The sequence below is a fragment of the Onychomys torridus genome, chromosome 8 (genome assembly GCF_903995425.1).
Source record: "Onychomys torridus chromosome 8, mOncTor1.1, whole genome shotgun sequence".
Taxonomy (NCBI): Eukaryota; Metazoa; Chordata; class Mammalia; order Rodentia; family Cricetidae; genus Onychomys; species Onychomys torridus.
In genome coordinates this window covers 40,380,673-40,406,542 of record NC_050450.1, presented here as the reverse complement: position 1 = coordinate 40,406,542, position 25,870 = coordinate 40,380,673, and the positions used below count along the sequence as shown (strand labels likewise).

The 25,870-nt window shown below is 53.7% G+C and overlaps 1 protein-coding gene across 4 annotated transcripts in view; it reads left to right on the top strand.

Annotated features, from left to right (window-relative positions):
- The first annotated feature begins 6,663 nt into the window (after positions 1-6,663).
- Positions 6,664-25,870, top strand: part of Tcf7 (transcription factor 7) — a 29,063-nt gene continuing 9,856 nt past the window's right edge. For all 4 annotated transcript variants that reach the window (XM_036196923.1, XM_036196922.1, XM_036196925.1 and 1 more), the window contains exons 1-3: positions 6,664-7,090; positions 7,252-7,318; positions 7,754-7,878. In XM_036196923.1, coding sequence (XP_036052816.1) covers positions 6,839-7,090; positions 7,252-7,318; positions 7,754-7,878 — 444 coding nt within the window. In that variant the 5' untranslated portion in view covers positions 6,664-6,838. The remainder of the gene's footprint in view (positions 7,091-7,251; positions 7,319-7,753; positions 7,879-25,870) is intronic.

Below are 25,870 nucleotides of genomic sequence, written 5' to 3'. Positions count from 1 at the left end.
CCTCTGAGTATGTGTCATAGTACACACACACACACACACACACACACACACACACAAAACAATAATAATAATAATAATAATAATAATAATAATAACAGTGAGTTCAAATCCCAGGACCCAGATGGTGGAAGGAAAGAACTGACTTCTGCAGTTTGTACACAGGTCTCCACATTCGAACACTAGCACCTGGCACATACTAAATAAATAAATAAACGTAATAACAATAATAAACAAAAACAAGGAAGCAAACTAACAAACAAAAGCCCCAGGAGTCACTGAGATGGCTCAGTGGATGAAAGTGCTCACCATGCATGCTTGGTGACCCGAGTTTAAATCCTCAGGACGCATGTGAAAAAGATAGGGTGGCACACGCCTTTAATCCCAGCACTCAGGAGGCAGAGGCAGGCGGATCTCTGTGAGTTCGAGGCCAGCCTGGTCTACAGAGTGAGATCCAGGACAGCCAGAGCTACACAGAGAAACCCTGCTTTGAATTCCTCCCCCACAAAAAAACCCTCCACGGCCAGCCATCCTGGAGTGCAGTACAAGACCAGAAATGACAGATTCTGCCTCAAAAACAAAATGGAATGAGAAAACCAACCGACGAAAAGTTGTCCTATGGCCTCATAGGAGTATGGCAGCCCTCCTAACACAAACACTGAAAGAATAGTGATCCAGGGTGATATGCTGGTGGTGTGGTTCATGACAACTTGACACAAGCTAGATTTATCTGCAAGGAGGGAGCCTCATTGAGAAAATGCCTCCATAACATGACTGTAATTAATTAGTGACTGTGCGTGGGGCCATCCCTGGGCTGAGCTCTTGGAGTTCTATCACAAATCAGGCTGAACAAGCCATGAAGAGCAAGCCAGTAAGCAGCCTCCTTCCGTGGCCTCTGCATCAGCTCCGTCTCGAGGATCCTGCCCTGCTTGAGTTCCTATCCTGACTTCCTTCAATGATCAACTATGATATGGAAATGTGAGCTAAATAAACCCTTTTCTCCCCAACTTGCTTCGTTCATGGTGTTTAATAGAAGCCCTGACTAGGACTGGTGGAAATCTGGTAGAGTTGATACAGTGCTTGCCCAAGCATGAAGTCCTGAGTTCACTCCCAGCACCACATACACGTTGTGGTGTAGGTTTGTAACTCCAGTATTCAGAAAAGTGGGAACTGAAGGTCATTCTTGAGTACCTAGCTAGAGAGAGAGAGAGAGAGAGAGAGAGAGAGAGAGAGAGAGAGAGAGAGAGAATAAAGATCTTAAGGTAGAGTGATGGTTCACACCTGCCAGCCCAGCCTTTGGGAGGCTGGAGTAGGAAGAATTCAAAAGTTTCTGGCCAGCCTGGGATTTATAGTAAGTTACAAGGCAGTGTGGGTTAGATAGGAGCATACTGTCTACACCAAACAGACAGACTGACAAATATCTAATGATGCCTTTTGCCTCACGAGACATTCAGGAGGCCTGGGAAGCCCAAACCAGTGTTGATGTGAGTACATCTCTCTTGAAGTTACAGGCACACCTCCTTCTTTGTTTTTGTGTTTCAAGACAGGGTTTCTCTGTGTAGCCTTGGCTATTCTGGGACTCCCTCTGTAGACCAGGCTGGCCTTGAACTCACAGAGATCTGCCTGCCTCTGCCTCCCAAGTGCTGGGATCAAAGGGGTGTGCTACCACTGCTTCTTATAATGCTTCTTGACTTTCAGCTCTAGGCTCATGGCTGTGGACCCCTCATTGCATCCCTGAAACCATGTAAGGGATACCTGCAGTTTCTGGATAATTCTGGGCCCAGAGAACACACAGGAATTACTTGGATTTGTTCCATGAGCCCCTGGTAGATTGGGGATCCTGACACAGGCCTGAGCCTATCTAGTATTAGGGTGACCAGTGCACATGGCAAACACCCCAGGCTTACCTTGGAGCTTTTGACCCAGACCATTCCTTCTGGTGAGTGAATTCCAAGTCCATTTATTAGGAATTCAGTATGGGATTTGGCCTGTGGGAAATAGTGGTAACAGGCCCTCTGTGGTACTGATTTCTTTCTTTCTCTTTTCTTTTTTTGGTTTTTTCAAGACAGGGTTTCTCTGTGTAGTTTTGGTGCCTGTCCTGGATCTCACTCTGTAGACCAGGCTGGCCTTGAACTCACAGAGATCCACTTGCCTCTGCCTCTGGAGTACTGGGATTAAAGGCGTGTGCCACCACCGCCCGGCACAGCCAGTGCTTTTAACCAGCCCTCATATTTAAAAAAAAAAAAAAAAGTGTGTGTGTGTGTATGTGTGTGTATATGTGTGTGTGTGTGTGTGTGTGTGTGTGTGTGTGTGTGTATATGTGTGTGTGTGTGTGTGTGTGTGTGTGTGTATAGGCCAGAGGACAATCTCAGAGGTCATTCTCAGGAGCCGTTAGCCTCCAGACAGGATATCTCATGGGTCTGGAGCTCACCAATTAAACTAGGATGGCTGAGGAGGAATCCTCAGCTTATGTGGTGCTGCGGACTAAAGCCAGAGCTTGAGGCATGCTTGGCAAGACTCTACCAACCCAGCTACATCCCAGGCCTCATCCTTCTCTGTGAAGGAAAAAATGGCTCCCTACCACTTCTTGCTCCATTTCTAGGCAGCTGCGCTGTGTCACTGTATCATTGCTGTTGTGTGGCCATGCAATCCCCCTTTACACACACACACCCTTACACACATATCCCTTCTTACACACCCTTACACACACATATTCCCCCTTACACACAGAAAGAGACTACCTAGCGTCCAGAGAGTTTCTAGGAACAGACCACAGTTTGCCTCAGGGACTGAGAGAAGTTTGCCCATGGGGAACGGTCCTGCCCAGAGCCTGCAACCACCCTGCAGGCGGCTCCTGGCAAGTCCCAACAGGTTGGCAAGTGGGCTGGCAGGCAGGAAAGGGCTGCCCTCTGCTTGCTCCTGAGTCTCTCTCCCTGCTGTAATTTACTCAATCCATCTGGGGTTCCTTTGAGCCATTTTCTGGAAATGCCACATGTCAAGGATCTCCCTGTTATAAAGGTCAGAGAGTTCATGAGGGCCTTTCATGTTAAAGGAACTTGAAAGGAAAGGAGAGGAAATGTGTATTTTCAGCCTTAGCTATGATTAAGTGGGCTCAGGCCATGAGAACAGTCAGATGATTTACATGGCATTACATGAAGAGCCAATTAGCCTAACAACTTCCGAAAAATATCTAGCTCATGAGCACCCATTTATTAGAGCCTTGGACTGTGCCAGGCTTTGTGTGGAGCTCTTTACTAGGGGACAGTGATTCACCCAGCCTCACACTAGCGGGAAGGAGAGGCAGGCCTAGATCAACACCCAGGTCCCCCAGGGTAGAAACTCCAGAAGGGTCCTGGGACTCCTGCCTCCGAGGCCCATCAAGTTCACCTGGTTCATTTACATAATGATGAAGTCTGTTTTACTTTTACCACTTGTGGCCTGGCCACAGAAAATGTGGATCTCCCCCACAGCTAGTCTGGTCCTCCAACTCTCTGGGAACTTCCAGGGGAGTAGCCACCAAAGGGCTTGGCTGCTGAGACACATTTTGAGAGATCCCCTTTGAGACAGGGTCCTATGTAGTGGGTCCAGGATGACCATGAACTTCTGATCTCCCTACCTATATCTACTGAGTTCTAGAACTGTAAGCATGAGCCACCACCCTCAGTCTATGTGGGATCAAACCCAGTGCTTCACACATGCTAGGCAAGCAGTCTACCAACAAAGCCACACCCCGGGCCTCTAGTCCTCTCCATAGCCTTTCCATGAAATAAGAATCATCCTCAAAATCAGGATCTTCTATTAGCCATAGCTGGTCCTCAGCATTTTGTTTGCCAATGCCATACAACAAATAAGAAGTTCCTTCCCCCTGGCGGTGGTGGCGCACACCTTTAATCCCAGCACTCGGCAGAGCCAGGCGGATCTCTGTGAGTTTGAGGCCAGCCTGGTCTACAAAAGATGTTCTAGGACAGCCAGGGCTACACAGAGAAACCCTGTCTTGGGGGGGGGGGTAGGGGGAAATGTTCTTCTGAGATCTGACTGGGATCTAAGTATGGCAGTCAGTTAGGTTCTGGAGTCTGATGACCAGGAGCTGAAAGCTCAGCTCAGTACCCTCATTTGGAAGCTGTGACACCTTGGGTGACTCACACAACCTCTCTGAGCTTGAGTTTCCTCATTAGTAAAATGTGAACAATGGTCCCTGTGTCACAGGGTTCAGTAATGATTAAATGAGATGATATGTGTGAGCTCCTAAGGATGCTGGCACACTGTAATCACCTGGTATAATGAAGCCATCTGTCAGGTGATAGTCAAGGAATTCGTGCTGTCTGGGCAAGGGGCTCCTGCGGGGGATACCTGCCCATCTATTTATTTGTTTGTTTGTTCATTCATTCACTCATTCATTCATTTTTTCAGACAGAACCTCACTGTGTAGCCCAGGCTGGGGTAGCTCTCCAAACCCTGGGGCTTTCCACACCCTGATGAATTCCACCACCCCCACCTCACCCACCCCACAGCCATCCTGACTACTCCAGGTTCTCATCCCACTGTGCCTGCACTCCTGCCCACCATCTTTTGTGAATGCACAGTAGCGGCTTCTCAGCAAGCCTTTAGACTGAGCTCAGATGTGCACGTGAGCTCAGCCCTTCTGCCCCAGGCCTCCCCTCCTCAAGCTCCTGGCCTCCCTCCCTCCTCCCAGTCACTGCTCATCAGGATGGAGTGAGGCTGGGCGCCAGGATCCCTCAGGGCAGTGGTTCCCAAGCTTGGGGGATTTCACAGCTCTATAAGTCGTCCAAAGACACTTGAGGGTGAGAGGGCGAAGAAATCAGGAAAAAAGTATATTTTTCTTTTGCCAAATAAGGGCATATAAAAAATTCCCTTTTCACCACCATTTCAGGATAGGATATTGCACCAATAAAGTGGAAGGGCCTTGTTCTTTGATAAAAAGGCAATACCAAGCTAGAAAAAAAAAATTACGGGGGGGGGGGTTTCCACACCGCCCCTTCCCTGACTTTCCTTCGTGGATAGAGAGAAATTCGACCCCCAATGGCCTGTGTCAGTTGGGACAGCATGGTCTGCCAACCAGCACGGAAGTGACTTTGCCAGAACTGGAGTCTCGCATAAACACAGGAGGATCCAGTGCCTGGGCTTAAGATAATCTCAATTCCTGCGCAACTTTCTCAGAGAGGCGCTCACCCCAAAAACCATCCCCGACAACCTCGAAGCTGAGGTCGGGGAGGCCACGCCCCGGGACCGTTCCTCTCCTGTAGTTTTCCATTGGAGCCCCTGCCCTCCCTCAATCTAGAGAGGATGGGGTCAAAATCAGCAGCAAGCTGGCACCTGCGGGAGGACGACTCCAGAGGCGCCAAAGGTGGGGTCTGCGCCGCACCTCTATTGCCAAGCTGAGTACTAATGTCCAAGTCCCCCAGCTCTGGGGAGGGAGGGAAATGGGCATCCCGGCCGGGAGCTGGAGGACCTAGAAGCCCCGCTGGCAGGGCGCTGATAGGATCTGAGCGCCAAGAAGCAAGGCTCTGTCTCTTTGATCCTTGGCCAGGCAGGCTGGGCCTGGGCCGGGAGGGGCGGTGCGGCTGTCTTCCGGCCGGCTTTGCGCCGCTGCCAGGGGTCCTGTGGGGCCCGGAGCCGGAGAGGCGGCTAGTGTCCTCCTCCACAAATTGCCCTCTGTTCCAACTGCTCTCGCAAGAAGTGGAAGGGTCCACACTGACTCCCAAACCGAGACGTGCTTGGGGCGGAGGTGTGTGCGCCTTCAGTTTACTGCATCGCTTTCTGAAGGGCCTAGTGTCTTGCAGAAGCAGTAGCTGGCCAAAGCCACTCGTGTCCTGGAAGTCCGCGTGGATCCTGCCCTGGGTGCCAAAGAGATGCCACTCACTGAAGACGCGGCCCTAACTAGCCTTAGGGTCAATGGGCTCCGGGATGCAACTTCTGGGATTGAGCTGCTGCCTGAAGAGCCCAAGACCGAATCGCGTGGCCCACGTGGCCGCCGGAAATCTTAGTTCCTGGGCAGCAGGTTCTAGGTGTCGAACTTAAGTTGGGAAAGTCTTGGCGGGCTGGTGAGTGACTGGAGAACCCGCGTGCGTGGCCACGGACCTTCCTCGTCCTCTGCGTCTCGGAGCCGCCACATGTCATACATTTTCAGTGTTTGAGTTGCGCGTGCAAAAGGCGCTCAATAAACGTGAGGCGCGAATGCTTGTGCCTATGTTGGTGGGAGGTCTGGAATAAGGTCCCTGGTCGGAGCAGTGAAAGAGGCAGGTGTGTGTGTGTGTGTGTGTGTGTGTGTGTGTGTGTGTCCCACCTGCAGCAGCCAGGACCCCTAGGAAGCCTCCAGATCAAGCTCAGGACGCTGTTCACACCAGAGTTCCACCTACATATCCCATGGGTCTAAAAAAAAAAAAAGTATTCTCCGCAACTGGAGGAGAAACTCGGGCACAAGTTGTCACTGTCTTGTAGGTAAGGAAGCGGAGTCCTACTGTTCCGCGATGGATTTCAGGCTGGGAATAGCTCGAGGAGAGCGAGCCCTTTAAGACTATGCCCAGTAGGCCTGCCCAGGTCTCTCCAGGGAGAGGAGGGGCGGGGCCTGGCGCGGTGGCCCCTCCCACCTCGGCCCCGCCCCGGCGCCCGTCCCGCCCCCGGCCCTCTGCCCGCGGCGCCTTTGATGTTCCGACCCGCCAGCTCCCGAAGCCGCTGTGCCCCGCGCCCACTGGCCGCTCAGGCGGAGTCAGCGCGCGCTCCGCCCGCCGCGCTCCGGGCTCGGAGCTCCGCACCCTGGGCTCGCCGCCTCCCGGGCCGCCTCCGCGCCCCGCACCCGGCGCCCCGGCGGGCGCAGCGCACCATGCCGCAGCTGGACTCGGGCGGGGGCGGTGCGGGTGCAGGCGACGACCTCGGCGCGCCGGACGAGCTGCTGGCCTTCCAAGACGAAGGCGAGGAACAGGACGACAAGAGCCGCGACAGCGCCGCGGGCCCCGAGCGGGACCTGGCCGAGCTCAAGTCCTCACTGGTGAATGAGTCCGAGGGCGCGGCCGCGAGCGCCGGGGTCCCGGGTTCCGGAGTCCGGGTGCATGGAGAGGCCGAGGGAGCGCCCGAGGTGAGCCCGGCCCGCTCCTCCCCGGAGGGCCTCGTCCCGGGTTAGGATCGTGCGGACCCGCCCCCCCTTCCCCCCCCCGCGCCCGCGGCCCTCGTGGGTTCCATCCCGGGATCCCCTTGTGTCTCCTCCGCCCGTCACGACCCCTCTCCTTCGCTCTGCAGGCCCTGGGACGAGAGCACACTTCGCAGAGACTTTTCCCGGACAAACTTCCAGAGTCCCTAGAGGACGGTGAGTTCTGGGCGGCTCGGCAAAGCGCTAGAACTCGGGGTGGGGGAGTGGGGGGCGGGTTTCCCGGGCGCCGCTGAGCTAGAGTCACTTCCGGTGCCCTGACCTTTATAGGAGTAAACAGACCCCCGCCATCTCCGCCTCCCCTCCAGCCCAGGTGACTGACTAATCCTTTGCCTTGGGGAGCAAGCCTTGGCTAAGGTTCCCAGGCGGGAGGGCGGGGTGAGGAGTCAAGTCCCGGCCGCTAAGTGGAAGCCTGGACTCTGGGTCTTTCCCCCAAAATTTGGCATTGCGTATATTCTCACCATTTCGCCGGTCAAGTCACGAACCTGAAGGGGACACCTTGGCAGTGTTTTTGTTTTTCTCTTGATCAGACAGCTTTCAGCCCCTAGGAGCAGCTGGCTGGGCTGGTGTCTGACCCAGCTGTGGTTTTTCCAGGCCTGAAGGCCCCGGAGTGTGCCAGCGGCATGTACAAAGAGACCGTCTACTCTGCCTTCAATCTGCTCATGCACTATCCACCGGCCTCAGGAGCAGGGCAGCACCCCCAGTCTCAACCCCCGCTGGTAAGTGACCCTAGAAGTCAGGCACTGTAATGGACTGGCTACCTCCTTGCCTATGCAGATGAAGCTTGGACAAAAAGGGACTTCTTCTGCCCAGATGAGAATTTCTAGATGCGCTTTTCCAGTTCACACTCAGGGGAGTCTGACCCAAAAGGAGAATTCAGACGTGCCTGCTCTCGGCTCTTTCTCACCGGTGGTGGGCCTGTCTTTCTTCCCAGCTTGCTCAAGCAGGTGCCGGTGTTGGACCGACCATGCTGGGGTTGGGGGTCCGGGTCTTCTGAAACCTGTTTGGAGCTGAAATGCCCCCCTATCGTGATGTGCATGCTCTGAATAAGAGCTTTGCGGTTAGCTTTCTCCAGGGGAGCAAGGTTAGCTTTCTCCAGGGGAGCAAGGAAGCCTGGGTGAGAAGAATGGGTCGACCTAGCTAATCTTTTCCGTTTCCTAGTTATGCCTCAGGAGTTACTTTCACCGGTCCACTGTCCTTGCTGGCCATACATAGGCCCTTGCCACACGGGTGTGGGTTTTGAGCAGGCTGGCCTGGCCTCACACACACCAGGAAGAGTTTGCTGAAAGTGTTAGAACTCTGCATGGGTATTGGTTAGGGGTCAGACCTTGTGACGTGATTGTGCTCATCATGAGCCAGACCTTTGGCCCTTTGCTGCAGGTAAAGTGTGGCGAGCTGGTTCTGAGCTGGATAGCATCAAAACACTAATTTTGAAAAGTGCTAGGGTTCCAGACTGTCCTCAGTTGGGGGTTAGGGTGTATGGAAAGCGTGGAGGTCTGTTGGGTATAGGTACAAGCCCAGTGCAGGTTTGATCCCCAGGCTAGAGGCTCTGATGGCTAGTAGCAGGGTCCACACAGAAGATAGGATAACTACAAGAATGGTTGTTCTAAGGGGCTGGGGATTTAGCTCAGTGGTAAAGCGCTTGCCAAAAAAAAAAAAAAAAAATCGTTCTCAAAAGCAGCTCCTTAGTGAAGCTTGTGGGAAGCGAGAAGATGCAGCAGGCAGCAGGCAGGCTATTCTCCAGGAACAAGCTTTGCCTAAGGCTCCCTGCTAGGAGGGTGAGGTGGGGAGTCTGGGCCACTTAGCAGAGGAGAACCTGGTACACTCTAGAGATAGACTCCCATTTTTCACCTGTAAGTTGTGTGTGCCGGCCTTGCGGTCTGTCCGACTGCCTTTCTGCCATGGGGTGGCTTGGTGTCTGAGGTGCTTCTCTTGTATACAAAGAGGTGGCTGGCTCCGGACACTGTCACTTGCTCTAGAGACTTGTGCCTTGTACAAGCAATGCTTAACAAAGATAACCTTTTAAAATCCCCTAGTGTGTGTAAAGCCATTGAGCTGGGGGCCAGCTGGCATAACCTACCAGTTTGAAATCACTGGCAAGCATTATTTGGGCTGGGCCTAGGCACACTATGGTAACCATGAGTAGACAAAAGGCAGAGCCCCCCCCAGGATCTTCCTGGCAGGGTGGCCTTTCAGGACTTCACAGCAACACAGGGAGAGGGACGTATGATTTGGGGGTTCACTCATAGATTAAGCCAGAGACAGGAGATGCCTAGGGCTGCCAGCGGTGGGTGGAAGGGATATTCAGCCTACGGCTAAGGGTGATGGGACTCAGGGAGGTCCATGAGCAGGAGAATGGTGGGTCCCCAACGGTCAGGACCAGTATCACTCACCTAGCTTAGAGCTATGTGGATTTTGCTTTGAGTCCTTCTCAAGCTGTAGCAGATGGATGGCTATGTGTCACTGTCCCCTGCCTTCCTTCTCAGCCACTGTCTTCTCGTAACACGGGAGGTGGAGGACAGGCTCAGGTACTGAGTTTCTTGACCATGTCAAAAGCTGCTGAGCAGGGCTAGAAAGACAGAGAGACAGGGGCTTGTTTTGGAGGGATGTTGGGTTAGGGGGATAGATGTACATGAATGTAGAGAGACTATCGTGTGTGTGTGTGTGTGTGTGTGTGTGTGTGTGTGTGTGTGTGTGTGTGTGATGCATATGAGGGCATGCACATTCTGAGGATAACTGTGAAGTCTGTTCTCTCCACTCTGGCATGGGTTCTGAGGATCTAACTCAGATCATTAGGCTTACACAGGGTTTTTAACTGCTAAGCCATCTTCCTGGCTCGAAAGAGTCTCTTAAGCAAATCTGACAGAAAACAGAGCAAATACGTTTAAAAAAAAAGTAAGAGTAAGTAGCTTGCAACCCGCAAAATGTGGGTTTTTCAAGTAGTTTGGTTTTACAAAGCCAAGTTGGTCATCCCATGTTTTGAGAGCACATTGGTTACCTGACTTCACGGCTCACTAGTGTGGTGCTGGGAAAGACGCCCTCATTCTCTTAACAGGTAAGGAGTGCCTTGCAAGGGCCCTGGGGCAGGGAGTCTTTTGCCAGAGCTGGTTCTTTCCCACACCCCTCTGTAGGAATACAGGCAGTAAGCCACTCACGCCCTGCCGACTAGCCTTGGACACAGGCCTCCTCTCTCTTTACCTGGCCTTTCCTGAGGGCATACAGGAAGGAGATCAGTGGTTATGCTGAGATGCTGAAGACCAATGGGTAGACCTCCCTGGGTATTAGGGAAAGCCTGCTCCGGGGAGCTTCTCTGCCCACATGGCTACCGCATTGGAGACATCTAAACAGGCCAGCTTGAGCCTTGCCCAGAGCAGTGAGCCAAATCCTGACTCACAGCCAACTGCCATGGAACACAGATTCTCACCCCTTGCCCGAGTAGCTTTTTTGGTGTCCCAGCGTCTTTTACATCTTCTGTAGGAATGGGAAATTGGTCAAAGTTGAGTCCTCCACCGGTGTTGGTGGGGCATCTCCTGTTGGCTTGTAGACAGTGGTCTAGACCAATAGCTGGGGATTGTGTGGGTTTTTGTTTCTACACACTCATGCATGCTGCTGCGTGTGTGTCGGGTCAGAGACCTTGGGGGAGCTGTTTTTCTCCTTCCACGTGTGTCCCAGGGATCAAACTCAGGTTCTGGTGCCAGGCTTGGCAGCAGGCCTCCGCCTGTTTCTTGTCCTGTTTCCTCTGATTTCAGATTCAGAACAGGCTTGGGGTAAGGAGAGTAGGGATGAGCTGATGCGCTAGGCTGGGCTCTGGGGGTGGGTGCTGGGCTGAGTAAGGTGTCATTCCTTAGGGAAACTCAGGCAAATGGCTTTGCATGATGGTGCTATCCTAAACGGGACAGAGGCAGCATGAATCTTTGGCCCCTTCTATGGGCTCTCTTGGTTGGTGTTGTTTTTTTATTTTAGTTTTTTTTTTTTTTTTCCTTCTGAGACAGGGTTTCTCTGTGTAGCTTTGGAGCCTGTCCTGGATCTTGCTCTGTAGCCCAGGCTGGCCTCGAACTCACAGAGATCCGCCTGCCTCTGCCTCCCAGTGCTGGGATTAAAGGCATGTGCACCACCGCCCGGTTTCTGTGGACTCTTGGAGCCTATGAGCTGGAATAGCAAATCATTGAAATGGCTGAGAATAAGGGGCTGATGGGGGGGGGGGGGGTGAAGATGTCAGAATGAGCTTGTGGTGACTGGTGCACAGCTTTCCATAGCTACTAAAAGCCACAGAATTGGACGCTTTAAAGTGGCGCCTTTTATGATACATGGCGTATGTCTCAGCTTGTTTTGTCTTTAAAGCCGAGGCTTTTGTCCATGGCAGAGGTCATGTTCCCTGTTCCTAGTCCCCGCAGGCCTCTGGTACTTGTCTAGATGCTCATCTGGTGGGCCTAACTGCCCTTCCTGTTTGGGAGGACACTGGACTCATCCTTGGGCCCCTGGGCTCCCCTCTGTGCTCCTGAGTTGCGGTCCAGGCTGAAAGCCATGCAGTGGACCCTTGGTGGAGCAGGAGGGCTGAAGCAGGGCTCCTGGGAGCCAAGGAGGAGGAACCATTGCTTTGCGTGCTCCCTGAGAGCCAGGTGAGGAGAAGTGCCATCCAGCTGTCCCCACAGAGAGGGTTTGCTGCAAGCCTCAGTGGTAGCACCAGTCACAACGAAGCTTGTAGGGGGAGTTAGGGGGGAGTTAGGGGGAGTGCGGCACCAGGATGCCACGTGACCATAAGCAGGGTTGTCCCCAGGAATGCCCAGCTGTTTTAGAAGGCCCAGCTAACTGCGAGGGATTCCAGTGAGCAGCATTGTAAGCCACTGGTTGTTCAACAGAAGAGGACAAGGAAGGGCCCAGCATGCACTGGGGCCTCCCTCCAGAAAGCTATGTGGATCAGGGCTGTCTCCAGAGACATCTCAGACCTCCCTATTCTGGACTTTGTCATGCCACCGGCCCAATATCCACCTTGTTGCTGTCTTGTGGACGGCAGCAGATGCTTCCTCCAGGGTCCCCTTGCCTTCCTCTCCATCCCCGACCCATACCTTAACCAACAGTCCCGTACTAGTGAAAGGGTACCTTAGGAACCTGGGTCAGATCTCTTGCCTCATCGGACCACTTAGGGCTTCCACTCCTCACAGAGGAAGTCTGAACTCCCTACCAGAGCTTGAGTGCTGAAGCTCCCCATCTTTCCCCTCCCCCACAGTAGCCAGCTCCATGTCCTTGTGGGGCTCACACCTAGAGATCCCCCCCATGCCTCTGACTTTCACACTCATGCCCTCAGCTTGCTGTCTCTTCCCCAGCTCTTGGTGAGGGTACCACCTCATTCCTCGTTTGGTGCTTGCTTCAGGAACCTCTGACCAGTCGTGCTCAGGGCCTTGGCTACCTGGCAGCTCATCAGATCAAAGCTCCCTGGCGCTGCCCTTTAGGGCACTCGCTGTATCCTTTTGTTAATGTCTCCTGGTTTCCCTTCTGGACAGTGGACTAGCAAGCACTTTTCTAGAAGTAGAGTGAGGATTTGCAACTTTGCCAGAGAGAAGCCAGGGCAGCTGGGGGAGGCATTGGCCATGGTTGATCTTGGTCCTCCTGGGCCCAGGAGTGGCTCATTGGCCTCCACACGGCTTCCCATCTGGACGGCTGTACTTCCTCTTTGGGCCAGAGAGGTCTGATTGTCTGAACCCCTAAGGTATAGGGCTCAGGCTGTCAGGCCTGGCCCCTGCCTCAGGGTGCCCCACCTCAGGGGGTTCTTGGGTGGGATGCAGTATTCCTGAAAGCCCCCCCTCCACCACCACAAAGGTTTAGTCCTTACAAAGCTCTCGTTCAGAGTGTGAGGAAATCAGGTTTTGTAAGGAAAAGGGAGCCGAGATCTCCCGTCTTTGGCTGCTGAACCGTTGGCAGACTTTCCTGGCCCTGCACACAGAGGCTCCTCTCCTGGTTTGTGGAGCTCTGTGGAAGTGCAGCCCCCCAGGCGCCGCCCATGCATCTGCTTGCAGTTCTTTACCTCCGAGTCCATTTGGATGATGTTCCGGGAGCACATATCCAGAGTCATTCTGGGACCAGGAAACAGTGCAGCCCCAGGTCATTCACCGTAGGTTTTGAGTCTCTGACTGTTCCCAGCGGGTACAAAGCCTGAGTGCCCTGGACTGAAGTGACATCTTGTCTTTGTTGCTTTGCGCTCAGTGGGTGGGCAGTGGGACTTGCAGTTCCCAGGAACTGCATTTCTTTGAAGCCTGGGAGGGCTGTGAAGGATTGGGGTAGCACTTGGGCTGTTTGCTGCCTCTTCTCTGTCCCTAAGCTGGGAATTTCTGAGGGTGCCTTGCAGCTTACTGCTGTTATCAGGGCCAGGAAGCCTGCCTGCAGATTCCTGCTTAGAGCTGGGCTGCCCTGCCCTGGGCAAGGATAGCTACAACTCAGGGCTACTTCTGAGTCCTCTGGGAGGGCAGGAGGAACTAGCTCACCAGGGCAGAGAGACGATATATATCCTCAGGCTCAGAGGCCAACACCAAGCCCTGATGGGGTGGTTGTTAGGACCAGTAGGAGCCAGTTTTCTGCCCCCAGCTTGGCCTGGATCTGTGGGTGTATCTGAGCCGTGGGTTGGGGTGCAGTTACAGGAGGGTGGGGTGGAGGGTGTACTCTAGAGCCCACAGAGCTGCCCTGTCCCTGAAAGCAGCAAGGTTGAGTTGAACTGTTAAGCATTCTGGGGGTACCAGTGTAAAGTCTACTACTGGGCTTAGATTAGGTTGCCAAGGAAGGCGGGGAGCCACGGTTCCTCTGAGCCTCCTCAGGTCTGCTGTGGTCCCAGAACCATAGAGTCACACCCCCTCACACCTTGTGACTGGGGTTTCCTGCCACTGTGTACAAACAAGGCTCTGTTGGAGGAAACAGGTGTTTTATCAGGTCACAGGAACATCACCATCCCCCAACTGTACAGTGCTCAGATTCCTGAGGAACACCCTCCTGCAGGTGGGGACGGGGAAGCCAGTTGAGAAGGAATCCGTCTTAGCACAAAGTGGAAAACCATTTAGTCTGGAAGGTCCATCCTCTGCTACTGGTGGGTATGGTCCTCCCCAGCTGGATGGCCCTGGGAAAGTTACCTGCCACCCTCTGGAAGCAAGGATGTGAGGGCTCTGTTCTCTTTGGGGAGACATGACATGTGAAGTCCACATTGAGTGGGCCTTCTATCCTTCAGGCTGGACTGGGGTCCCCCAAGCAGCCAGCATCTCCTAATAGTGGTGCCTGTTAGAGCCAGTGCTGAGCCACAAGGATGGCAAGTTACCACTGCCCACAGAGCTCAGGCCTTGGCGAAACAAAGCTGTTGCCCGGGAGCCCCAGCTCAGCTGAGGTTCTGCTTTGCTGAATAGAAGGCACAGGAGCGAAAGGCTGCAGGGGCAGCTGCAGAGGCTTCCGGAGAGAGGGAGGGCGCCCTGGGTGGGGCACAGCAGAGCAGAGGAGAGAGGCCTAGATGGGCGTGTTTCCCATCACCTGGACAGACCCAACCCCAGGGTCCTTGAGGAGTGTGAGGTGAGGCTGGGGAAGGCCGCCAGTAAGGAAGGGTCTTGCTTGTGACCCTGGGGCCCAGGCCTCACTGGTTCCAGAGCCGGGGGGGGGGGGTGGGCACATGCCGTGGGTTGGCAGCCTCGGCAGGGCAGGGCGGTGCCCACCACAGATGGTTTGGGTTGGACATGGAGGCGGAGGGCCGTGGCAGGCAGAGCTGGCAGCTGGGGCAGGGTGGACACTGGGAGTGGTGGGGTGATTGAAGGAATGTGAGCAGACCACGGGAGGGGTGAGCTCTGGGCTAGGGAGACCCAAGGATGTTGGCCAGTGTAAGACTAGAGAGCCTCCAAGAGGGTACTCTTGTCATTCAGCCCATTGGAGATCCAGTCAAGGTGGAGGAGGGCCTCCAATCAGGAATTCATCTGGCAAGGCTTTGAGGTCCCAGGGACTTAAGGAGGTTCCTAGAACCCAGAATATTCTCTGCTGTCTCCTTCAGGCAGTTTGTAGCCTCCCATCACACACAGACTCTAGTGGGGCACGCCTTTAATCCTAGCACTTGTGGGGCAGAGGCAGGTAGATTGATGTGAGTGCAGGGCCAGCCTGGTCTACATAGCACGTTCCAGGACAGCTGGAACAGCGACAAAAAAACAATGAAAACCAAAAACCCGCAACAACAAACCACTTAAAAACAAACAAACAAACAAACAAAAGCAGACTCTGAAAAGATGTAGCTGGGCTGGAGCTGGAGCTCAGTTGGTTAATCCCTGAGTTCAAGGCCAGCCTAGGGTACATGAGACCCTGTCTCAAGAAAAACAAAGGAGCAGTAGTTGGCCTCAGACTGGAAAGCTTTCTTTAGCCTGGATGGGCTCATCATCCATTTTCCTGGGTTTTTGTTTGTTTTTGGTGGTCCTGGGGGTTTAAACAAAACCTCTCTACTACTGAGCTATATCCCAGGGTACCCCTCTTCTCTCCCACCCACTCGGTTAAGGTGGAACTGGCTGTGCATGTCGCCCAGGCTGGCATGGAATTTGTAAAGATCCTCCTTCCTCTACCACCAACTACTGAGTACTGGACTCAGTAGTTAGGAGCCGCCATACCGCCATTCCCGTTCGTGCTTTGTGAGTGAGATAAGGTCTCACTACGTTTCCTAAGCTGGCCGTGCATCCACTCCGGAGCACTTGCAGCTCTTGAGCTGCTCTTGTTTCAGCCTCCTGGGTCGCCGAGGTTACAGGCTCATGTCACCAAAACTCAGAAGGGTTTGCTCTCGTCAGAGGTTTTGGACCCATCTGCTGCCATGGGTCCTTTTGGTACATACGGCTTCTTTTGGTGAAGGCCCTCGGGATGGAGGATGTCTGCCACTTGCTGGGGCCTTTGCCTCAGCAGAGCTGGGAAGGGTGTGTGTTTGCTTTTCTCCTGCCAGGAGGCTGCTCTCGTGGCCTGTCCCACCCATGGAGACTGCCTCCCTGGACTGCACCCAGATTCTGCCTTAGAGCCAGAGCCAACCGGGTGACACAGCCTTCCCTCGAGGCCCTGACTCTACAGCCAGAACTCCCTGGAGATCAGAGGAAGTAGACACGCTGTCAAATAAATACGCTTCCTTCACAACCCTCATCCCCCATTAAAACAGCCACCTCCCTCTCCAAGGCCAGGGGAGCTGTCTGGGCCCCACACTGTCTGCTTCCAGATGACGTGTGTGTATAGCAGAGACTCCAGGCCTGGGTGGGCAGGTCTGGGCCCCAGGGAATTATGGGTGTGGGCTCAGGATGTGCATGGTTAGTGCTGCCCAAACCCCATTAAGTCTGAGCAGGCCTGGGGTCAGTGGTGGTGGAGCACTCCCTTCAGGCTGGTTTTCCTGTGAGGGCAGGGGTTTGTGGTGGCCTGTTGACTTCTCTGGGACTCCGTGTCCTCAATGGGTCGGAATCCCAGCCCCAGCAGGATTCTTGAGGTTCAGATAGGTATAAACTGGAAAGACCTGATGAGGTGGGCCTCAGGTAGGATTTGAAGGCTATTGCAAGGACCAGCCTCACCACTAAGTAGTAGGAGCCTTGGGAAGAGACGGACAGGGGATGGGAACCCAGGACAGAGACGCTGAGTAACTCTGACTTGTCCCTGGTGTCAGGGGCCCAGCCTCCTGGCCTGCTGGGCCGCCATCTGAAACGCATTACTGATGCTTTGTAAACTCCCATCATTCAGCCACATGAAAGCCTCAGACCTAAAAATAGCTGCTCCCAGAGGACGCCCCGCACTGGTGGGGCTCAGCTGACCTCTGCACACCAACCCTCCTCCATGCCACCTCCCTTGCCCAAGAGCCCCGAATGGCAGGGCTGCGCATACCCACCCACCCAATGTGGGCAGCCACTGCCTGAGGCTGCTTTGTGTAGACATGTCTCTTAGTCTGCTGGCCAAGGCTTCAGGCCCGAGGCCCTACCTGGGGCGGACTGTCTGGAACCAGAGAAAGGCTGCTGGAGGGTGTGTTGTGGACCCTTCCCTAGGCTTGTCCTTTCCTGGAATCCTGTGGGAGGCTCCATGCGCAGCAAGTGGAACCATCAAGGGCACCAAGGCCCATCCTAACATTGACCTGTCAAGTGTGGGACAGGAGGGTCACTGGCTGAGGTTCTGGGAAGGGAAGGCTGGGCCTGTCTGATGATGAGTGGCCTGGAAAACCAGCAGCAGCAGGAGGTCTCCCAGCTGCTTGCTCTGACTCCTTGCCCTGCTTTCTGTGGGCTCCCTCTCCCTATGGTCTCTGACCAACTGCAAACCACTCTTTTCTCTAAAAATAAACACGCTTATGGAATTGGGGGAAGCTTTGTAGCTATCAAAGGAAATAATAGGGTGTTTAAGAAAATTACATTGCGTTTTAAATAACCAGCATGAAAGTCATTAAGTTTGAAGTTTCACTCAGATCAGATGGCTCCGTGGCCGCCTGGTGGCCAGGCAGGCAGAGGGTGGGTGGGCCTCTGATGCTTAGAGGCAGCCTGTGGGGAGCAGTGGGCTCTTTGCCAGGCATGGCTGGACACTTGGGGTGTGCCGGTTGTGGCAGCCACCCCAGAGCGTGATGGTGGGCTTTGAAGCAGTGTGCGGCCCCAGGAGCTGCCCTGCTGTGGTGGGGAGCCCTGTGGGTGGGGATATAGGGGACAAATGAAGCAGGGAGATCCAAGGCCAAGAGGTTGGTTGCTATGTCAAGTGGAACATGCAGGGATGCATGCTTTCTTTGATCAGGAACGGCTGGAAAGGATAGAGGGTCCAGGCTGTATCTGCTCCTTTTAATACTAGATCCTCAGTGCCCCACTCAGTGACTGGCACTCACTGGGTGCTCAGAGAACAGTTAAACATTTCAAGTGGAGCAGAAGGCAGAGCCAAGCGGATCTCTGTGAGTTTGAGGCCAGCCTGGACTACAGAGTGAGATCCAGGACAGGCACCAAAGCTACACAGAGAAACGCAGTCTCCAAAAACCAAAAAAAAAAAAAAAAAAAAATTCATGTATCTGGATATCTTCCTTCATGCCAGAACTAAAGCAATATAGGTTCCGAGCACTTGCCTGGCACACTGGAAGCCTCTCTAGGTTCAGTCCCTAGCACCTGCATAAACCAGGTATAGTGGTCGACCCTATGATCCTAGGATCAGACAGACCTTCAGGGTCATCCTCAACTATGTGTCGAGGTCAAGGCCAAGGCTACACAAGGCCCTGTCTGGTTTGGTTTATTTGGTGGAGGGGGGGCAACCCCAGTGCCAGGGTGCAGGCATAGGCTGACCCTGGAGCTTTCTAACCAGCCAGCCTAGCTGGTGAGCTCTGGTTTTTGTGAGAGAGACTCTGTCTCAGAAAATAGAAAACGAGGAGGAAATCTTTAACCTCTGGCTGCCATAAACACACACTTATACACATGTTCCTACATTTATACAGACACATGTATGTAAACACACACACACACACACACACACACACACACACACACACAGAGTGAGTGTCTGTTATTGCCATCATCTGCCGATGGCCTGGGCCAGGCTGGCCTCTCCTTGGACACCTGGCAAGGTCAGTCCTCCCAGAGTGAAGAGGGCTGCATTTCTTGGTTGGGAGACAAGGCTCCAGGACTTTCCCTTCTCCAAGAAAATGTCACACGAAACAGTTTGTAAATGACTTGTAAGGTTGAGCCAGCTCTGGTGTGTACAGAAGATGGATAGAAATCCTCCGTTGTGGAGTTTTCCTTACCAGCGTGGTCCTTACTTAGCCCACAGCCTGTTGCTAGGCTTCCTGGGCCAAGGTAACCCCTTCTGGGATGTCTAGGGTCAGACTGAAGAGTTTCCTAGGCCCTGAGTCCTTGGAACTACCTGAGCTAAGGAGTTGAGGGCACCCCAAGGCCTGAGTATGACACCTGTGGACATGCTTCTTGGGAGCCAGAGCCTCCTGCCAGCCTCATGGGGGCATTTGGAGGACAATGGTTTTTTGTTTTTTTCTTTTGAGCTGAGGATCAAACCCAGGCTAGTGCTCTACCACTGAGCTAAATCCCCATCCCCAAGGAGGACAGTGGTTTTTGTTTGTTTGTTTTTGTTTTTTGTTTTTCGAGACAGGATTTCTCTGCAGCTTTGGAGGCTGTCATGGAATTCGCTTTGTAGCCCAGGCTGGCCTTGAACTCACAGAGATCTACCTGCCTCTGCCTCCCGAGTGCTGGGATTACAGGTGTGCGCCACCACCGCCCGGCTAGGACAGCGTTTTTTAACGCTGTGGTCACTGCAGGCCAGCGAGGAGTTCAGAAACCTGGTCTGGTGACCAGGCAGTGATTCAAAGGACATTGAGGGCTGGCAGTCCCAACTTGGCATCCAGCTGGCTTTCCTGAAAAGCCTTCATCTAGGGACAGGGCTTGCTTTTGTCTTTTCTTTTTCCTTTTGATCTTAAGTACAAAAAGAATATTAGCAAAGGCGATTAAGAATTTACCTAGGCCTCAGTACAGTCCACTAGCTCATGGGCATTTTATAAGCCGGAAAGTGTGGACACTAAGAATGCAAGTGTTGAAGGAGGGATTTGAACCCAGCTCCTCCACAATGCCCTGTTGCTCCGTAGACAGCATGCATGGCACAGGCAGCTGGGTGCTTTTGGCTCTCTTACGCATTTGCCTCCTTGCCCATGGGAGTTTGGTGTTCCCTGCCCTGTGTAGGAACACACTGTTCCTACAGGTATGTAGCAGTATCTTTATAGTGTGATTTTTTTTTTTTTTTTTTAAAAACAAGTCTTTTTTTCCCCTAATTTATTTAACTTTATTTTATGTGCATTGGTGTGAAGGTGTCAGATCCCCTGGAACTGGAGTTAGAGACAGTTGTGAACTGCCATGTGGGTGCTGGGAATTGAACCTGGGTCCTCTGGAAGAGCAGCCAGTGCTCTTAACCCCTGAGCCATTTCTCCAGCCCCTATAGTGTGATTTTACATGAGCCCCAACTCAGCTTCCTTAGGGGCTTCATCTCAGAACTCTGTCTATTGGAATAGCCCCGCCCTATCCCAGCTTACACTGGGTGTAGGGCTTGTGGAGAGCACTCTAAGGCTGGGAGCCTTTAACAGCTTCTTTCTGCACATTATCTTGTGACCTTGTGGATGCCTGGCTGGACTGGGTCTGTACAGAGCTCCTGGGCCTTAACCCAAAGCAGCATGGAGGGTCAGTCCAGAATGGGCATCCTGATGTGGCCTCCAAGCAAAACTGTCTTCTTGAGGCAGTCTAGGCAGTTCAGGTGACTTGGAGGGCCCTGCACTGTCCTTCATGGATTGAATTGGGGCAAAAATGCAGGCTGTCAGCATGAGGACTCTAAGTTTCTTCTCTTCCACACCCTCCCCTCAGCTTCACCTTTCAGGGCTTGTCTGGGATCTCTCAGGCCAGCCTGAGCTACAGAGTTGAGACCCTTTCTTAAAAACAACCAACCAACCAACCCTGATTTCTTTGGCAGAGAACAGCCAACCTAAGTACTGCCCAGGAGGTCTGGCGGAGTGGTAGAGCTGCTGACTGAGAACCCAGAGGGCTGGCCTCAGACCCAGACTGGTCACTGCTTGCCGTGAGACTTGAGTGGTTCACCCGACTGCTCGTAGCTTCGCTGTCCTCATCTGTAGACTCGTCATGACAGCGCAGTGGCTGTGGAAAACTGGTCGGAGTCTGGCACAAGGTGGAACTCCATAGACTGCTGGGCGCTGAGGAGGCCATTACAGGACTGGCAGGGACCACCAGCTCCAAGTCTGCCCTTCTTTGCTATTCTTGGCTGTCCATTTCTGCAAAGCTTCTAACTCGCTTCTGTGCCTCCCTCTCCCTGTTGCTAAGCCCATACAGGGTTGAGGCCACATCCACGGGAGGCCTGACGATGGATACTTAGGAGGATCAGGGTGACTACCTACCTGCACTTGGAGCATGCCCAGCCCTAGGCTGCTTGCAGAATCCCCGACAGGGTGTTCGTGGTGTTAGCTAGCAGCTCAGCTGCAGCAGTTCCCGGAAGCTTCTATTTTCCTCCAAAAACATCCTGTCCTGAGGGGCGTTTACCTCAAAGAGGAGGAAGGAAAACACAAGCAGACAAATGAGTAGAAACCACGAGAGGCCATGGGCAAGACCACTCAGCTTGTGGGGTTCAGCTCACTCTGGGCTGAGCTGGGCGGAGAAACCTGTGGTTTGCCAAGGCTGCGTGCAGGGACTCTGGTCCTCACCTCCGGTGAGGCAGGTCCCGTTATCTGATGTCAGAGCCAGGAGGCTAGTGGACTAGCCACATGCACTTGGCAGGGCTCTGCAACCGTGGCAACAGCCTTGTTGCTGGCAGGTGGATCTAAGGCCTCCTGGACTAGGGTGGGGCCCAGCCATCTCCAGGCCCTTTCAGCTCTTCTTCCCCAAGGCCATGGCCCTGGTTCTATGGTAGGCATCTGGCATAGGCCATTGGTGAGAGCTTCTAGATTGCTGTTTCCTGGAGAGCACTGTGTGGTGGGTAGTAGGAGCTGTGGTCAGAGCTGGGGACGAAAGGACCAAGGGCTCTTCTAGTCTGTTCCCTCAGCAGCTGGTCTTGAGCGTGTCTGCAGAAGAGGGCCTGTGTAAACCCGCATCCTGGGAAGTTCATTCTCACAGGCTCAGGCGCTAGGGAGTGCTCTGGTCAGACTCAAAGCGCCCCTGCTGCTGGATGGTGACACTGTTGTGCTCCACGTGGGGAACTGGTCACCTGTCTGTCTAAAGACAAGCAAGAATTGTTTCGGGAGCTAAGCTGAGGATGAAGCCAACCTGCACAGTGCTCCCCGAGACAGAGGCCTGGGTGTCTGTGCCGGGGTGTGCCTTTTCTAATTAATTTGAGCAGAGACACCCTGTGAACTAGTGGCAGGTCTAATTGTGACTTTCTGGTCATTCTTATTCCGAGTCCCTCAGGTGGATAGAGGTGTAGAAAGGAGGAAAGCAAGGGGGCTTGGATGCCAAAGGGACTATCCCCTGACCCTCAAGTGGCCCGTTCCCTCCCATATGCTGCTGTAACCCTACATCCAGTCCCAGGCTTCCCCCAGCACTCCAAGGCTTCTCTTTGAATGTGGGCTTATCTGCACCCGCTACTAGAGAACCAGCCTGGATACCAGCTTTAGTTCAGTTTAGTTTTTAATGACAAAAATTAAAGGCATAATCCCGGAACACAGGGAGGCGAGAAGGCATGTGAGGAGCCATGTATGGAGGGCTGGAAAGGCCTCCCAGAGGAAGTTTCTTTTCTGAGGCAGGGGGAAGAGCACTGCAGTCTTCTGTGGCTGGTGCTGAGTGAGGAGAGGAAAGTTCAGAGGGTGTGGCCATCTGGCATCCTTGGTGACCCCAAGAATCCTTGAAAGGGCCAGCGGGCTGTGTGCTGTGGATGACATCCTCTCCTCAGAGCCCCACTTCATGCCTGGCTGAGATGAGCTGCCTTATCTGTTTACACCACTCAATTCCACTGTGGTGCTCTCAGCAAACAGAGCGAACCACCCCGGCAGCAGCCCACCTTTGTGCTAGCCTCTGCCCTGGAGCCCTCTCTAGATGTTCCCTGGAGGCCACTTTCCAGCTCTGAAGGATGAGCTGGAGGCAGCCTCTTGCCCCGAGGGACTTGAAGTTTCAGTGACAATGGCAAGTGTGGGTGGGGTGTGCAGAAATGTGGGGCACCAGGAATTCACCAGGCCTTTGTTCCAAGTCTTCAGGGAATGACTGGAGCGCAAAGCCCAGCGAGCCAGAGAGAACTAGTTCTCTAGGATGCTCAGGTAGTTGCTGGCCAAGCTGGCAGACCCCTAGCCAGGTTAGAGGTGACCTAGGTCTGTGGAGGAGCCAGCGTGGCAAGGAGCAGAGGAAGTACGAAGCCTCATGGAAGTCGGAAGAGGCATTGATACAGAGAGCTGGGTGTCTAGGTAGCACAGGGGCATGCCAGTGGTGGGCAGGGAGATACGGCCTCGGGTGTGCACCAGCTCTCTCTGTCAGGTAGGCTTTGGACCACTGTTCAGAGTCATAGGAGCACGGACTCAGCGAAGAGGAAGCTGCTCCATCTGAGGGAAGACTGCTGGAGCCTGGTCTGCGCCCCAGCTCCTGTTCCAGCCATGCTGACCCCAGGTCTGTGCACGGTGGCAGTCGGCAGCAGAGCTCCAGCTGTGACCTTAGGCATTGTCTCCTTACCTGCCAACGGTGACAGTCACTATGCCTGCAAATGCTGGTGTCTGCTCAGGACTGTGCCTGTCCCGAGGCCAGCACCAGGTCATTAGCAGATGCTGTTGCCAGCCTCAGACATTCTTTGGTCTGGCACATACTAGGCACTCAGGAACACATCCTGATACTTGTTCAAGCTCATGGGTCCTGGATGGTCAGGGACGCTTCTTTTGGCTCAGACCCTGCCACAGGGCTTTCTTGAGAGGACCTGTTCTTCCACCCCTGTTGAGCTTGAGGCCAGAGGAAATGGCAACTTTCTTCGCTGGGAAAGTGTTGTGGGGCTTAAGCACTTGGGGGTTTTTCGAGTCAACCGTCAGAGGCGAGGGAGTTTCTCTGCTGGCGGTGACAGGGGCTCTCAGTGAGCTCACAGCCCTGTGAACAGACCGCTGCGGTCTGCAGGGAAAATGCCGACTGTGTTTATTTTTTACCTGAACCTACAGGAAGTGGGGGGCCAGGGGCAGCCTAGCTAGGCCCAAGCTCAACTCCTGAGCAGAGAGCTCAGGGGTCCCCCATCTCTACCTTGTGCTGCCTTGTCCTGAAGAGGTAGCCAGGCTAGAGCACTGGAGTTGGGACTTCCCAGAAGATGCCTTTGGGCCCGTAGCCAAGGATGGATGTGGGAGCATCTTTGAACAGCAGAACGTGTCAGTAGCAGGAAGGGAAGGGCCACCTCTGATGGGAGGGAGCTGGTCACAGGTGGGTAGCAGGCTAGAGAACTCCCGGCAGCAAGAGCAGGGTAGCATAGGCACCCCTGGGGCCCCGAGTCTTGGACCTGTCTTGGAGTGCCACAGGCTGACGGGAGCAGCTGCCAGCACTCAGGCCAAGGCAAGGAGTGGGGAAAGAACCCAGTGCAGTTGAGTCTCTGATGCATGCTTGCATGTTTATGTCCCAGTATGCTCTGACACTTACTGTGTCCTTTCCTTCACTAAGGAGATGAGGGACTTTGCTGTTGAGGTGCTCAGTGCCTGGTGGGGAGAGTCCACCCAACCTGCCTGCTTCCCTTGGAGGCTAGGGACAGTCACCCTCAAACAGAAGAGGGAGGTGGATCTCAAGTCCCTGGACTTCCCAGGCACACACCAAGCCCTAGGCAACCCCACCCTGTTGTCTGGGGAATCTGGCACTGAGGCAGCCCTGTGCTGAAGCCCTGGAGCGGGACGTTCTCCTGGCTGAAGGGGGTAAGGAACTTTGTGCCAGACAATTCCCCCTGGCTAGCACCATCAAGCATGGAAGGGGCTAAGGAGTTGGATGTAGAGGCAGACTGCACAAACATGGGAAGGACTGGCGAGGCCCACAGTGCCTTCCCTGGAGCCCTGGCCTCCCAGGGCCTCTGGCTGCTGCTGGGTTCTTTGCCCCCAACCTGCCCACCCAGTGCTTCTGTGGTTTGGCTGCAGACTTCTAATTAATGAGGCTTTCCTCAAAGACCAGGAAACACTTGTAGACAGGACAGGCCCACCATTCCCAGGACTCCCAACCCTAACCTTGTTGCCTTGTGTGTGTGTGTGCGTGCGCGTGTGCGCGCACGCACACACACACACACACACACACACACACAGTAGGAGTGACAGACCAAGCTGGATCTCTGAGGTTTCTTAGACCCAGTCAGAGCTGCACTTCACCCTGGGGCTCAGGAAGCAAAACTAGGCCTTAGGCAGTCAATGGTGTGGTGCCTTATGCCAGAGTCTAATTCTCACGAAGGAGTTGAGTTACCACGAGGCTTGCTGGCTGGCTGACACTGTCTTGCAATCTATGAGGATAAAAAAGGCCTTAAAGATTATCAGGAAGCTTCCTATTGTCAAGGGTCTCGGCAAGATTTCTTTATGACTGATGAGGTGGGCAGGACTGATTCCTGTTTAGGAGTGGAGAGGTCCAGATCAGGGTCCTGGAGTGACAGGATCAGGAAATAGTTAGCAAGCCTAGAGCTTCCAAACTTCCTTCACACCGTAATGTACCTCAAAATTTAACCCTAGGTAAGAGTACCGTGGGGTTCCTTGGCACTGTAAGCAGACATAGTGAACTGTTAGGGAGCTGGGGGTGATCACAGAGCTGTTACCAGGTAAGGAGATAGAGTCAGGTAGCGTGACCTGCTCTGTGTGCTGGAGCCTGGCTAAGGGGCAGAGAAGCTCACTGGTCCAGGTGAGAAGTGATGGTTGGGAAGGAGGCAGGAGGTGGTTAGGGTCTAGAATTTGAAGGTAGAACATTAGAATCTGCTGAGAAATTGGACACGGGTCAGTGTCAAGAATGACTACAAGGTTGTCTGTTTTGAGCAGTCCTCAGTTAATGGAAGGATGGAGCTTCTAGCAACGAGTCATTCCATAGCATTAGGCAGAGTGAAAGGTTCTTTTCTGAGGGCTGAGGATGTAGCTCAGTAACAGAGTACTTGCATAAGTATAGACTTTGGGGACATCTTAGGACTAGAGTTGAGGTACTTACAAACTTATACACAGTGCCTAACATGTGTCCACACATCTCACAGCTACCCTGGTTCACTCCTCTCCTCCCTTAATGGACATAGTATGTAGCTCTGGCTGTGGATGCCTTGAAACTGCAGAGC